This window comes from Macrobrachium nipponense, chromosome 26 (genome assembly GCF_015104395.2).
Source record: "Macrobrachium nipponense isolate FS-2020 chromosome 26, ASM1510439v2, whole genome shotgun sequence".
NCBI lineage: Eukaryota > Metazoa > Arthropoda > Malacostraca > Decapoda > Palaemonidae > Macrobrachium > Macrobrachium nipponense.
In genome coordinates, this window is record NC_087215.1 from 63,157,307 (window position 1) to 63,172,181 (window position 14,875).

The 14,875-nt window shown below is 39.7% G+C and overlaps 1 protein-coding gene across 1 annotated transcript in view; it reads left to right on the forward strand.

Annotated features, from left to right (window-relative positions):
• LOC135199698 (uncharacterized) overlaps positions 1 to 13,587 on the forward strand; it is a 78,400-nt gene extending 64,813 nt beyond the window's left edge. The window contains exons 2-4 of the mRNA XM_064227853.1: positions 4,356 to 4,422; positions 4,655 to 5,510; positions 13,083 to 13,587. Of these exons, the coding sequence (XP_064083923.1) occupies positions 5,500 to 5,510; positions 13,083 to 13,587 (516 nt within the window). The 5' untranslated portion in view covers positions 4,356 to 4,422; positions 4,655 to 5,499. The remainder of the gene's footprint in view (positions 1 to 4,355; positions 4,423 to 4,654; positions 5,511 to 13,082) is intronic.
• The last annotated feature ends 1,288 nt before the right edge of the window (positions 13,588 to 14,875 follow it).

Consider the following 14,875-nt stretch of genomic DNA (forward strand, 5'->3'; position numbering starts at 1 on the left):
ATTTCTTCAACTATCTCATGCTTTGCTCAAGATAGGAAAGATTAGGTCATACCATAGGATTCGGTATTAATTGTGCACTAGGTCATCTGTTCCTGATATCAATAAGATAGAACATAAAGGAATTACAACGAGTAAAAGTGAAGAGGGAAGCATTTAATTCTTTATACCTGTTTTTACTCATCATCGGATTTTGCATCACTAACGCCATCAAGATAAAATAAAACTTGTGATTTCATACGACAAACACACCCTGAATACGCTGGTGCTTTCAGATTTTAGGTGCGTGTAATATGTGAAGAGAAAATTAAGAATATGTATTATTATGTTGCATCCGTAAATGATTCAAGTTTGACGGCATTGCCGAGAGAATGGGAGCTGCAAGGCGTCATTGTGTGTTCGTCTCAGCAAGAGATTTGAGTTGCCAATTAGCGATATAGGGTTGCAGTTTCGACAATATTTTGCCTGTTACATCATTACACATTCTGTAATTATATATTTTCAAACGAAAGAGATATCAGAAACATTTTTGAGTGATATAATAAAATGATAATCTCAGTGAAGTAATAAACAACACAGAATTAAGAAAGATTGACTTCCTTTCAGGTTGAGTCAAGTATGGATGCAACATTTTCAGACATATTCTTAATTTTCTCTCTACATGTTACATGCATCTAAAATCTGGAAGCACCAGCGTATTCAGGGTGATTTTATTGTTTAAAAACACTAGATTTTATTTTCTCTTGATCGCATAAATTATGCAAAATCCGATCATAAATAAAAACAGGTATAAAGAATTAAATGTTTCTATCTACACTTTTACTCGTTGTAATTCCTTTGTGTTTTATCTTATTGATTTCAGGAAAAGATCATTTAGTTGTACATTTAATACAGAATCCTTTGGTATGACCAAAACTTTCTTATCTTTTACAAAACGTAAGAAAATTTTAGAAATATAAACATAGCTAGTTTTCTAAGCTACAAACGAAAATATGACACACTGAGTGAGCGGCCTACCTCCCGGTACCAGCCAATCAGAGGCCGCCAAACAAACGTCTCGTAGGCACAAGAATCTACCTTATCTGAATCGACTATAGTTCCTCTTATATTAAACCATCTAGCCATCATTTTATAATTCTTGAGACCTAGAAAACTTCCTGGGCTTTACAGTTATATATTAAATCACTGGTCATAGTCTAATTCAGTTTGTGCGTTCACAGTACCAGGAGGCAGTGATGATGAGTGTTATAAAAATGCAGTACGTAATGCTTATCATGAAGCTTTGTAGGGAAAAGGATTTTTCTTGGTTTTTCTTAGCAAGGTAGCCAAATATAGAAGTTATAGCTTAAGATATGTAAAGCAATGTACATAATCCTAAATTTTAGTGATGCAAAAGTAATTCAGTGGATCCTTTATAAAGTAATGGAAAATGTAATTGATTATGACAAGCAGTTTTGCTTTCTAGGTCATGGACAATTGAAGGACTGTCTTGGCACTAATAAAAGTTTTGGCCATGTTCTGCTTTCTAGACTATGGGCACCATCTTGAATAGGACAAATGCCATGGTTTTGGCCATCATGTGCTTGCTACACTGGACTCTTAATGGCTTTCTTGCCATAAGGCTGGGGTTTGGGCCATATTTTACTCGCTACAATAAGGTCACTTAATGGTTTTCTTTGCACGAATGCTGCGATTTGGGCCATGTTTTATTGCTACACTATGGTCACTTAATGGCTTTCTTGGCAAAAATACTGATGTTAGCCATGTTATACTTCTACACTAAGGTCACTCAATGACTTTCTTGGCACAAATGCTGTGATTTTGCCCTTGTTTTTATTGCAGCACTGTGGTCACTAATGGCTTTTTTGGAAAAGATACTATTATTTTGGCCATATTTTACTGCTATACTATGGTCAATAAATTACTTTTTTGGCACAAATACTGATATTGGCAATGTTTTCGTTGTTACACTGGACCTTAAATGGCTTCCCAGGCACAAATTCTGGGATTTTGGCTGTTTTTCTTATTCAACTGGCAACACTTAATGGCTTTCTTCGGACAAATGCTAGGGTTTTGGCCACGTTTTGCTCTATGCAATATGGATTCTCAATGGCTTTTATGGCACAAACCCTGTGGGTCTAAAGTTTTATTTACTACACTATGGACACTTGATGGCTTGCTTGGCTCAATTGCTAGATTTCTGGCCAAGTTTTGCTTGATACACTGCTAATGGCACGTTTAGCTTAAGTGCAAGTTGTGGCTGTATTTGCGTGTTACAATATGGACTCCTAAGCTTATTTGGCACAAATACCTGGGTTGTGGCTGTTTTTTACTTGCTCCACTATGGATGCTTAAGGACTCTTAACTTCCTTGGCACAAGTACTGGAGTTCCTGCCATGTTTTGCTTTCTAGGAGTTCTTGCCATGGTTTTGCTTTCTCGAGTTGTTTGCTTGCTACACTATAGACTTTTGTTTTCTTGGCACAAGTGCTAGGGTTATGGCAGTATTTAACTTGCTACACAATGGCTTTTAGACAAATTCTCGAGTTTTGGCCACGTTGTGCTAACTACATTATGGACACTTGATGACTTGCTTAGCTCAAATTCAAGAGTTCTGGCCCTGTTTTGCTCGGTGCCATGGGCTCTTAATTTTTTTTTTCTATCTGCTAGATTTTTGGCATGGAACTCTGTAAACTAAACTGTCCATCAAAATTTGAAATACCATGCATAGTATGCCCCCCTTTTTTATATTTTAGTACCAATTGCTTGAGATAGCTAGAATACAGTGTGGTTCGATAGTTTTTTTTTATGTGCTGTAAAGGTGCGTCCACACGGTCGAACAATGTCCGACGGACAAACATTGTTACCATATCACAGGCGAAGCAGGATGACTTCATAAGCGTTGAAACGATGGAAGTAGATCTGGCTACAAAAAGTGGTACCAGATGAGGTTGTTTGCCAATGCTTTTACTCTGCTCACAAGGTAAAGACCAGCAGACAATTGTTAATTGGTAACAATGTTTGTCCGTCGGACATTGTTCGACCGTGTGGACGCACCTTAACAAGAACTTGTTTTGATGCTGAAATAGGAAATTTTATGTAACTCTGAAGTTTAGAAAATTAGAATTGTAGTCTGTTCATATCCTCCTCTTTAGTCGCTATGTACTATCAGTTGTAAATGTACTATACTGTATCATGAAATTCATGTTGGTCATAGCCTAAATTCTAGCATGAACATAATCTTGATATTTGTAATTTAATTTTTTTAAAGGAAAGTGATGATTTCTTGAGTAAAGTACTTAAAAAACGGCATCTCACAATGGCAGTAAAAATGTATAATACTAAAATATCCTAGCAACAAAATAGTAACTGGTTTTTAAACTGTACTTTCTATATGTCCTCCATTAGTGTCGAACTTACCTTGTCCTGACAACAACTCTTACGTGGATGAAGGGATTTCAGCAGTTTTTTTTTAAAAGATGCTTGAAGAGAGATCACCTACTGTAGCTGTTAGTCGTACCTGTGCTGGTGATAGTCATTGTGATATTCTCTTTCTCTGATTGCAGGGATTTTTGTCAAATATGATATTGACTATTCATTAATGTTTATGAAGGAAGATTTTCAAACTTGTATTTTTCTTGACATTGCAACATGTAGGGCATATTGATTTGGATTTGTCAAATTTTCTACAGTACAAGGACCATTATGCATACTTTGCATAAAAAATACCCATGTGGTTTTTCCATGGGTATCATGCTTGCTTTATATCCCAACTGGTCTACACAGCAGAGGGGAATTTTGCACAATTGTACAAATCTTAAAAGATTTTATGAGGAAGGGGAGGTATTTCGGTATTGAGGAAGGAGGAGGTAGTTCTGTGTTGATATAAAGTGTGGCAAATGGCCTTTTATTAATTCTGTCATTGCAAAAATGCTTATAGGTTGTAAGAATTTTAAACTTGGTAATGTACAAATATTCAGTCTCAAATACTTACTTTAAAGGTATAGTACAATGTAAGGAAGTGTGTGCTGCCAAACTTGAGCTGGTTTTGTTGGCCTATGGCCTAAAAGTGGAAAACCTTAATTTTTGTTGATTTTAAATGTACCTTATGCCTAGGTAACAAACTGGTTATATAAAGGTTACTTGGTGTGATTTAATTACCTAGATACTAAATTAGGTGCCATTAGAGCATTTGAATTTTACAAATTTTGTAAGAATTGCTATAGAGATTTAAGATTAAAGGAAATGTCAAATTAATTTAAGTTTGGTTGTTGCTTTTTAAAATTAATTTCAATGTGATTCTTGTTCCTTCAGATTTATTTTTATCTATGCTACTGAAGATTTTACATATTTATTGCAGATGTGTTTGATTCAAGGTGCCACTGATTTTTGGGTTTGAGTAACAAATGGTGTATTGGAATTCTAAGGTTAGTACTAGTTGATTTACTGCATGTGGTGCTTTATTGTGTGAAAATATTCTAAATTTGAGGGAGCTTAAATATTCTCCTAAATAAAGAATGCTTATAATTTTTAGTACTCTTGACTATGTACGGCTAGTTAAAATTTTCAGCAGTTTTTGCTTTCTGGAGTGACCTGTTTGTAAAATGAGGCCTGGCTTTTCCATTGTAAGGCGGTGTTAACAGGTTTCTTTATTCGCAGATGTTAAGTCAAGAGGATCAACATTTTTCATCACATGAACATGGTTTTAAAAGTTGATAGGTTTGGCCTGCCGAGGTCTCAGACATTCTGAGTCATGAGAGATGTGTAATTCTAGTGATAGAAGTTCTCTCTCGATGTGGTTTGGAAGTCACAAAGTCATTGGTCCCATTGCTGAATAACCACTAGTTCCATGCAACATAAAAACACCATACAAACAAAAACAAAGTGAAGAGGAGCAAGTTTCCATCGTATGAAATTAGAGAATCTTGAGATGGAAGGTTTCATAGTATGTATTTCAGCCAGTCTGAAGATATGAGAATTTCTAGTGCTGACCAGGTGTGCAACTACATGGAGATGGAAGCCAACAATGAAATAAAGTCGAGAAGAGCACAGTTTCCACCGTATGAAACTGGAAGGTTTTGAAAATTAAGAGCAACAATTTCCATTAATTAGAGAATCTTGTGGATATGGTTGGTTTTCAAGTATTTCAGTGTCTGACAAGATGAGAATTTCAGGTGCTGACCAAGGGCTTTACTACATGGAGATGGATAAGGAAGCAATTAATCAAGTAAACGTAGGCACTAGATGGACAAGGAAGCTGTTAATACGTGGAAGTCATTAATGAAGTAAATGGAGATAAACACAAGGAAGATACTATTTTTAAGCTAATTTTTGGTTAAGACGAAATTTAACAGACAAGGAAGACATGGAACTATTTCAATCAGACAAGGAAACCGTGGAACTAATTCAGCGAGTATATTCGTACTGACAATGAGAATTTCTATATCTTGCAAACAGTATATACCATACGTACTGTAGTGTATCCTAATGATTCTATACTAGTAATGCAACGCAGGTAAGAACAATGGATATTTCAGTGTGGATGATACACGTGCAGTTAGGAAAATTATTCAGGAGAGAACTACATGCACTAAGAAAATTTTAACCATGGTAAAAATGTATTAGATAAAAAAAAGGAAAACCTTTCAAGATTTTGCTTTATTCATAAAAAAAAAAAACTCATGAAAACGTGTAGTCAACAAAATGAGGGACTATTGGAAATACATCAGAAAATACAGTCTCTTCTATTAGGGGTTCACGTACTTGTTTCCTCCAATGTGCCTCGAGAACACTTTAATTAATTTAGAGAAATTCATCTATATCAATTTAAACTACATCTGTTACACAGAGTGCAAATAAATAAAAATCCATGCAAATATCTTGATTGACATGGTGAGAAATGGGGAAGGAGCAGTTGGAAAAACAACAGAAGGTTCATACAAATAACTCTGGGGATGAAAAATCTTACCAAAATGTTTAGACTCGAGACCTTGGCCTTATCGGATTTATATTTCACCAAGAAGTTGGAAAAAACATGTTAAGCTCCTCAAACCTTGAAGGGAAGATTTAACAAATTCAATACCATTCATAACTTACAGATCAGATTAAAATTTTTAAACATCTTTTGAACTCCACGAGTACAACATGCAATATACCTTTAAGTGTTGCTTAGGCCCCGTCCACACGGCCGAGCTTTGCTCGACGAATTTTGTTCGATGTGACGTCAGAAGCGGAGAAACTGCGGTAGTTCTGACTTTTCCCGCTGTTTCTCCGCTTCCGACGTCACATCGGACAAAGTTCGTCGACCAAAGCTCTTAAGGAGAGACACTGGCCAAAAATGGTTGACAACCACTAAGTTTTCCTAAACTTGCCATGCATGTAGCCAAACTACTGGGCACACAAACTTGTGATTTGTCTGTCAGTTGCCAAATCTAGTCAGTATTATTTGAAGGAATACTATGATAAACTCCAGGTAAACAAATCTGATTTTTTGCTTTTCGTCCAGACCAACTGGTTTTCTTCCATAACCAGTCCGCTAATCTATGCTTTTAGTAGTACACTATGTGTATAATTTAATTATTCGATAATTTAATTAATTAGCTAAAGTATTTCACAGCAAAAAGTTAAGCTGCATTTTTAAGAATTAACTGAACACACCCTTCTCAAATTTATCGTTTAAAAAAAATTTTTTATTTCAATTTTCTATAAAACCCTTGGTACATTTACATTGAATTAAGTTTATGGGATAAAACTTAAATTTTTAACTTTACAGTATAACAAGCTAATACATCGCTGCCTAGGCAACTAATTTTCAAATTTAGTGTACTTCAATGATAATTTTATGTAACTAATGAACATCACAAGCGCCTCAGTGGCGTGGTTGGTATATTGTTGGCGTTCCACCTCTGTGGTCGCGGGTTCGATTCTCTGCCATTCCATTGAGGGAGAGAGGTGTATTTCTGGTGCTAGAAGTTCATGCTCAACGTGGTTCGGAAGTTACGTAAAGCCATTGGTCCCGTTCTGAATAACCACTGGTTCCATGCAACGTAAAAGCAACATAAACAAACTAATGAAAATTACATAAGCATGAATGCATAGTTGTCATTCAGTCGGCTATTGCATTAACTTTGGTGCGATGGCATTAGTGTAATAACACTAGTCAACAACGAAGTTGCTATAGTACTTAAATTTTCAATAACTTGACTGGCATGGTTGGCCACAACGTTCAACTGACAATTTTCTATAAAGCGTTATGATGACTTTGCATGGACCAAAATTATGGTAGTCTACCATCTGTTACATGGTCTACAATCTACCATGGTGATAATCTTATCAAAGGCTGTATAAACCAGAAATAATAATAGGTAAACCAACCAGGTAATATTTGAGCTTTATAATAGTTCACATATCCTTTGATCGCAATTACAATACTGCACAGTACAATTGCATCTTTAACCATCAGACCCCAACTGACAAGATTATTCACTCTCGTACTTTTATACATACACCATTTCACATAGTAATTCGGTGAGCCTAGTCAAGGAAACTTCAGATTCTCAGGCATTCCATTGAGGGGTTAGAGATGTGTTTTTCTGTTGATATTAGTTCACTCTCGACGTAGTTAGTCACAAAGCCGTTGGTCCCGTTGCTGAATAACCACTGGTTCCGTGCAACGTTAAAACACCATACAAGCAAACCACCTTAATAGCCAAATCTGAAAAAAAAAAAAATTTACTACACACCACCAGAAACCTTTGAGATTAATAAAGTTTGTTGAGACGTCTTTACTAAAACATTCTTGCTCAATCTTATTAAAATAGATGTACTAAGATGTCACACGTACACCTACAATTAAACAAAAGCTAAGCTAATTAACTTCTCACCAGCTGAAATTAAAAGTTTTTTTTCAAAAACCTAATCCTAGTAGACTTTCTTAACTGTGACAAAACTCAAGTCTTACTGGAAAAAATATTAAAACCAAGTAAATTTAAAAAATGAAGCTAGCAGCACCGAATACCACAAGTTCCGAGAAGGTATCTCTTGGAAGCCTACGTACATACCTAAAAAAAATCATACACAAACTCCAAATATCCAAGACTTAGTCAAGTAAACCTCATGGAAAATCAGCTTATGGAGAATATTCATCACAATATTCTTTAACTCAAATTCTGTCGCCAGACAACTGTTACTGATTCCTTAAGAAGCAAAGCAATCTGCTTTTGTGGATATACCAGGAATCAATGTTCACAATGAAAAGTAAAGAGAAAAGCAATTTGCTATTCTGGCAAACAATGTTCGGAAGCAGAGGCAGTAAACCACCTCATAAAAGGGAAAAAAAAAACAAACTGCAATCAACTTAATAGATACTTCAAAGGTGGACAAAAATGTTACCCAAGCATGATGCTCCATTTCCCGAGCGCGCCTCAGTGGCGTGGTTGGTATGGTGTTGGCGTCCCACCTCGGTGGTCGCGGGTTCGATTCTCGGCCATTCCATTGAGGAGTGAGAGATGTGTATTTCTGGTGATAGAAGTTCACTCTCGACGTGGTTCGGAAGTCACGTAAAGCCGTTGGTCCCGTTGCTGAATAACCACTGGTTCCATGCAACGTCAAAGCACCATACAAACAAATTATTTCCCGAGGTTGAGAGTCATCAGCTTTATAAAACTGGAGTACGTAATGTTAATTTATCCAAAATACATAAGCAAACAGAACAAGGAACATTATGTTAGATCCATGCTTTGATGCTCTAAATCATGTTCCCAAATGTTAGGTTGAAGTTGGCTTTGTGAACTCTAAACAATACATCCAGCTGAAAATATTCAGTGCTTTGCATTTAATAGAATATAGAATTCAGGCCAAAGGCCAAGCACTAGGACCCGAGGTCATTTAGAGCTTAAACGGAAATTACACTAAAAGGATTGAAAGGTTAACAGGAGGAAAACCTCGCAGCTGTTCTATGAATCAACTGTTAGAAAAGGGTGGAAAGTAAGATGTTAGAAGCTAGGGGCCTTATGCACGCTGCAAAGAACCACCACTACAAGTAATGACTACAGTGTACTGCATAAGGTGCACTGATGACAATACCCCTCCAACCACACACTACCGGGTTCATTGCTGTCAAGGATAAAACAGAATATGAAAAATTAACACAAAGCAGAATTAAGTTAAATCTCTGAACTCAGTGAATAAAAATCAATAGTTAAAGACACTCAGGTTAACAGGCAGCCTTACCTTGCACATTCACAGGATATTAGACAGAACTTCGCATCACCCGAAGATTAACGACCCCTAATACCTCTCCTGAAGTAAATCGACCCCAATATTTTCCTCCTGAAGAAAAGCGACCCCAATATTTTCCACCTGAAGATAAACGACCCCTGCTTGTTGGTGTCTCCAATCTTCAGGTGACCCACTTAAGCTCATAATATTATAGAAAAAAGAAAAATAGATATATATTCATTAAAAAGTACTTTATTAAACATTGTTAAAAACAAATTTAGACAAACAATCAATAGTTATTTAAAAGCGTATTGTCTTGTAATTTCGGTACAAAAATAATCAAACCTACTGTAACCCCTGTGGCTAGCACGCGCAGCACAACACTACCTCTTGCCAGAACATACAGAGCTTGCCAAGAGTCTTTAAATATGCGGATAAGGCGCGAAGCGCCGTTCCGCCACGGCCTTACTGTAACCCCTGTTAATTCCTCACCTTAAGAAAAGCGACCCCAATATTTTCCACCTGAAGAAAAGCGACCCCAGAGTGTTGGGGTCGCTTTTCTTCAGGTGATCAAGAACTTCATAAGCCGAGGGTTATGATGCATTTGAGAATCAAGTGGACAACTTAATACATCCCATAAGGTCCATAGGGCCATAGGGAATAAATAAGATGGCAACTACTACATATACTTGCCATGCTGATGTCAGATTCAAATGTCAAAGATCGAATATTGACATCCCCAAGAATGGGACTGCTCCCGAAATGGACACCATGTTAGACCAAAACTATCGATAACATACACGACTGTTTTAAAAGATGCATACCTTGAAATTATGCCCAGAACCACCCAGTGTGCGAGAAATACCTCGAAAGCAGGAACACTTGGCCGAAAAAAGCCAAAACCAGAACTCTAAACCCCAAGAGCTATTTACTGTATCCTTACCCCTCAGACCACAGCTGGTGCATGCATTTGGTTGTCTGCTTCATTGGTTTCTTACAATAAGAATTATTTACCTCAAAGTAATTACGAATTATAGTTTCAGTAATTTTTCTATGAAGTTAAGTTTCATTTCGCTCCAGTGCTAAAAACCAGTGTATTTCATAAGTAGAAAACCTCAAGCAAACTTCAAAAACTAGGAAACAAAATAGCAAGAACTTCAGGGTATGCAATTCCAAGTGAAATTTCAAAATTTCGCTCAGAACCGATTATAAATAAGGTCATTTTCACCAACCAAACTTTGCACTAAAGACAACACTGCAATCCAGTGATTTTCTGGCAGGATAGCCCTGGATCAGTCAGTCTTGGCATGATAGCCCTGGATTAGTCAGTCTTAATATAAGCTTACAGAGATCATTCAAACCATTAAGCATAAATGTATCTGGCTCTTAAATGGAACCTCATCGAATTGCAGCCTTATCTCTAAGTACCTGAATATTAAGTAAGCTAAACAATACAACACGAAGGCTACATCGTATCCATTACCTAACAGAGCACATAACCTCCATCAGCCCACGTAACATAAGAGTAAAAAGCATAAAAAAAGAAGAAATCTTGCCTCTACTGGAAATCTGTATAGAAAATAGGTTTAAGGCAAAACCTAAGCACAACTACCACCGTGGTGCTACATCCCTTCAACGTCAAAATAAGTTCAAAACCAGATGAGTAGGAAGCACTACCTGTTACATCCTTTTCAGAACCCAGCAGGAAATGCGAGCTAAAACATGTATTGCAAAACAAAATCAAAGGATAACCTAAATCTTAAAACATTTAAAGTCTTTTACAATTAACATGAAAATCATGAACCATACCCACAAATTTCTACGCAAAATTATGTGATGCAAAGATCGAAACCATTCTGCATATGTATCAACATTGTTACAGATCCATTTGCTTTACCAGACCTTAACATCTTACTGGAATAAAGTCATTTTTATCGGCAATGCTTTTGGCAATTACAATTTTTACTTTAGTAAATCTGACAAAATTTTGGTAAAAAGTCACAGATTCCTGGCTATCAGTAAAAATGAACTAAATTTATGGTTATCAAATCATTTGTTGGTTTGAGTCTTAAAAAATTAGTTTTTTAACTGGATTTCCATCGAAATTGAAGTTACAAAAATGACTGGCCTCAATAGTTTTGAATTTACTATGATTAATAGATTATGACCGACTTTAAATTTATAGAAAGCAAATTTTCGGTGGGGTCAGCACGCTCTAAAAATAAAATTTCTGGCTGAAGATTGCCGATAGTTACTTTTTCCCAAATAAATTACATTTTAGTTACTTTTTCCCAAATAAATTATATTTTTCATTTACATTTAGCGTCTGATGTATAAAAAATACAAGGGTACCCCGTAAAACCTATGGACTAGTTATGACCTCGCTAGTTAATTTTTGCTTCAAATAATACTTACCAGGTAAATTTAACTACTAAACTGACCAATCATAACATAACCTTTAGCTAGGAAATTTGGCAAAAGCCACAGCGTGATGTCTGCGATAGCTATCACCTGGCTTGCTGAGAACCAAAGCAACTAGAAACCCGTCCACTTTCATTCCACTATAAAGTACCTAGTTCTTCAGCAACAACGCAAATTGACAAATCTGGAAAAAAATTTAAACTGATGTCCCTTTTCTGTCTCTTGATTTAGATTAAAACGCCTTCTGTTAAACAACCTTCGATCCTCAAATTATTCCATTTCTCGGTAACCATGCATTTGGACCACTTGTATAGTTATAGTACCTGTTGAATAAACAAACATTAACAGTGCTGAAAACATTTATCAAAATGACCAAATTCCCATCTATCCGTATGGTATGGTAAATTGATTGAAAACCATTTTCAAGCGAGCTTTACATTAAATGAAGTGCATAGGTCAGTGTTAAAAGCATCAAGTACTACTAGCTTTTAGTAGATTAAATTTTTATGAAATCGTATTAATTAACCGTACTGGAGTAGTGAATGTGTTTTCATATGAACATTTACAACGATTAAATTAAAATTTATCTACAAATTTATGCAACAGTGTCGCAAGACTTTTACACTAAAAATTTCATTTGCCACCCCAAAAATAAAGATATAAAATACCGACAATCTATTAAGACAATGGGGGAAAAAATACTAGCTCACCCGAAATTTTTTAGTTTACAGTAATCTTTCAAGGCAATATGACGTCGAAAAAGCTTTACTCTACACGAATTAAACTATATCAAGGCAACAGAGATTGGACCATTAACTATCTACAGAGAGTATAAGGTCACACTTAAAACTCAATGCATTTAAAAACCGTGAATTAAAATACCAGGTGCACGTGAAAATTAAAATCTTTAAATCTCCTGAAAAATTAAAACATTGTAGTTTCTAAAGCTAAAAGTTGTGTCTACTTTGTTATGGTATTCCTTCGAACGAAATGCTGTAAATAGTACAGTAGTCTCATTTCAAGTGCCTCTGGCTGAAGAGAGAGAGAGAGAGAGAGAGAGAGAGAGAGAGAGAGAGAGAGAGAGAGAGAGAGAGAGTGTCAAAAGCTAATTCTCATACTTTGAAGTTAAATTTTTCCTTTTAATCAAAATTTTCATTCTGATAAAATTTAGTGTACTTTAACCATGTAACATGAAAATCCTGCTTTTGGCTGTTAACATACTGGATTTTTCTCATGTGGTCACTGCAGTTGAGTAATTTAATACATATCCATTATTCTCATTACAAGTACTAACCTACGGTACCTTAATGGAATAAAATATCGACGAAAACACTCAAAACCGATAGAGATAAGCCAGCTGACCAACCAACAATAGAGGTTAACTTACATATAAGTTCATGAAAGGGAACTATAATTGCAATTAAACCAAACACCGGTTTACTTTCAGGTATTCAAAGCTTCAGAACAGTTTGGAGAGGCCGGCCCGCCACGTCCTCGTATGGGAGAGGCCAGCTCACCACGTCCTCGTATGGGAGAGGCCAGCTCACCACGTCCTCGTATGGGAGAGGCCAGCTCGCCACGTCCTCGTATGGGAGAGGCCGGCCCGCCACGTCCTCGTATGGGAGAGGCCGGCCCGCCACGTCCTCGTTAAGGGGAGGCCGGCACGCCACGTCCTCGTTAAGGGGAGGCCGGCCCGCCACGTCCTCGTTAAGGGGAGGCCGGCCCGCCACGTCCTCGTTAAGGGGAGGCCGGCCCGCCACGTCCGCGTTAAGGGGAGGCCGGCCCGCCACGTCCGCGTTAAGGGGAGGCCGGCCCGCCACGTCCGCGTTAAGGGGAGGCCGGCCCGCCACGTCCGCGTTAAGGGGAGGCCGGCCCGCCACGTCCTCGTTAAGGGGAGGCCGGCCCGCCACGTCCGCGTTAAGGGGAGGCCGGGCCCGCCCACCGCCCGTTAAGGGGAGGCCGCCAGCCACGTCCGCGTTAAGGGGAGGCCGGCCCGCCACGTCCGCGTTAAGGGGAGGCCGGCCCGCCACGTCCGCGTTAAGGGGAGGCCGGCCCGCCACGTCCTCGTTAAGGGAGGCCGGCCCGCCACGTCCTCGTTAAGGGGAGGCCGGCCCGCCACGTCGTTAAGGGGAGGCCCGGCCCGCCCACGTCCCGCGTTAAGGGGAGGCCGGCCCGCCACCGTCCCCGCGTTAAGGGGAGGCCGGCCCGCCACGTCCGCGTTAAGGGGAGGCCGGCCCCGCCAAGGTTTAAGGGGAGGCCGGCCCGCCACTCCTCGTAAGGGGAGGGGACGGCCGGCCACGTCCTCGTAGGGGAGGGCCGGCGCCACGTCCTCGTTAAGGGAGGGCCGGCCCGACCACGTCCCTTCGTTAAGGGAGGCCCGCCCGCCACGGCCCAGTTATCCCGCCCGTTTAAGGGGAGGCCCGGCACCCTCCACGTCCGCGGTTAAGGGGAGGCCAGCCCAGCCACGTCCGTCGTTTAAGGGGAGGCCGGCCCGCCACGTCCTCGTTAAGGGGAGGCCGGCCCGCCACGTCCTCGTTAAGGGGAGGCCGGCCCGCCACGTCCGCGTTAAGGGGAGGCCGGCCCGCCACGTCCGCGTTAAGGGGAGGCCGGCCCGCCACGTCCGCGTTAAGGGGAGGCCGGCCCGCCACGTCCTCGTTAAGGGGAGGCCGTCCCGCCACGTCCCGCGTTCAAGGGGAGGCCGTGCCCGCCACGTCCCGCGTTAAGGGGAGGCCCTTGGCCCGCCACGTCGTTAAGGGAGGCGGCCCGCCCGTCCGCGTTAAGGGAGGCCGGCCCGCCACGTCCCTCGTTAAGGGGATGGCCGGGCCCGCCACGTCCCGTTAAGGGGAGTCCGGCCCGCCACGTCCGCGTTAAGGGGAGGCCGGCCCGCCACGTCCGCGTTAAGGGGAGGCCGGCCCGCCACGTCCGCGTTAAGGGGAGGCCGGCCCGCATATTCCTGAAGTCTGGACGGAAATAGACCCTCTCGGATATTAGAACCAATCAGTGTGTGTTTTGGAACGGTGACGTTGGGAGATTCCACCCTCCTTAGTGTTACATCACCTATAAACTTATTCTTAATTCTTGCAAAAGCACCAGTTTTGAAAACCTTAATCGTATATACGTAATACGTTATAATATTGGTAAATATATTAGTCATTATAGATGCATACAGAAGATATGTATCAACTATGCTGTACCAGCTACCATTTACGCTGGCGCTTATTATTATAAAAAGGTACAGAG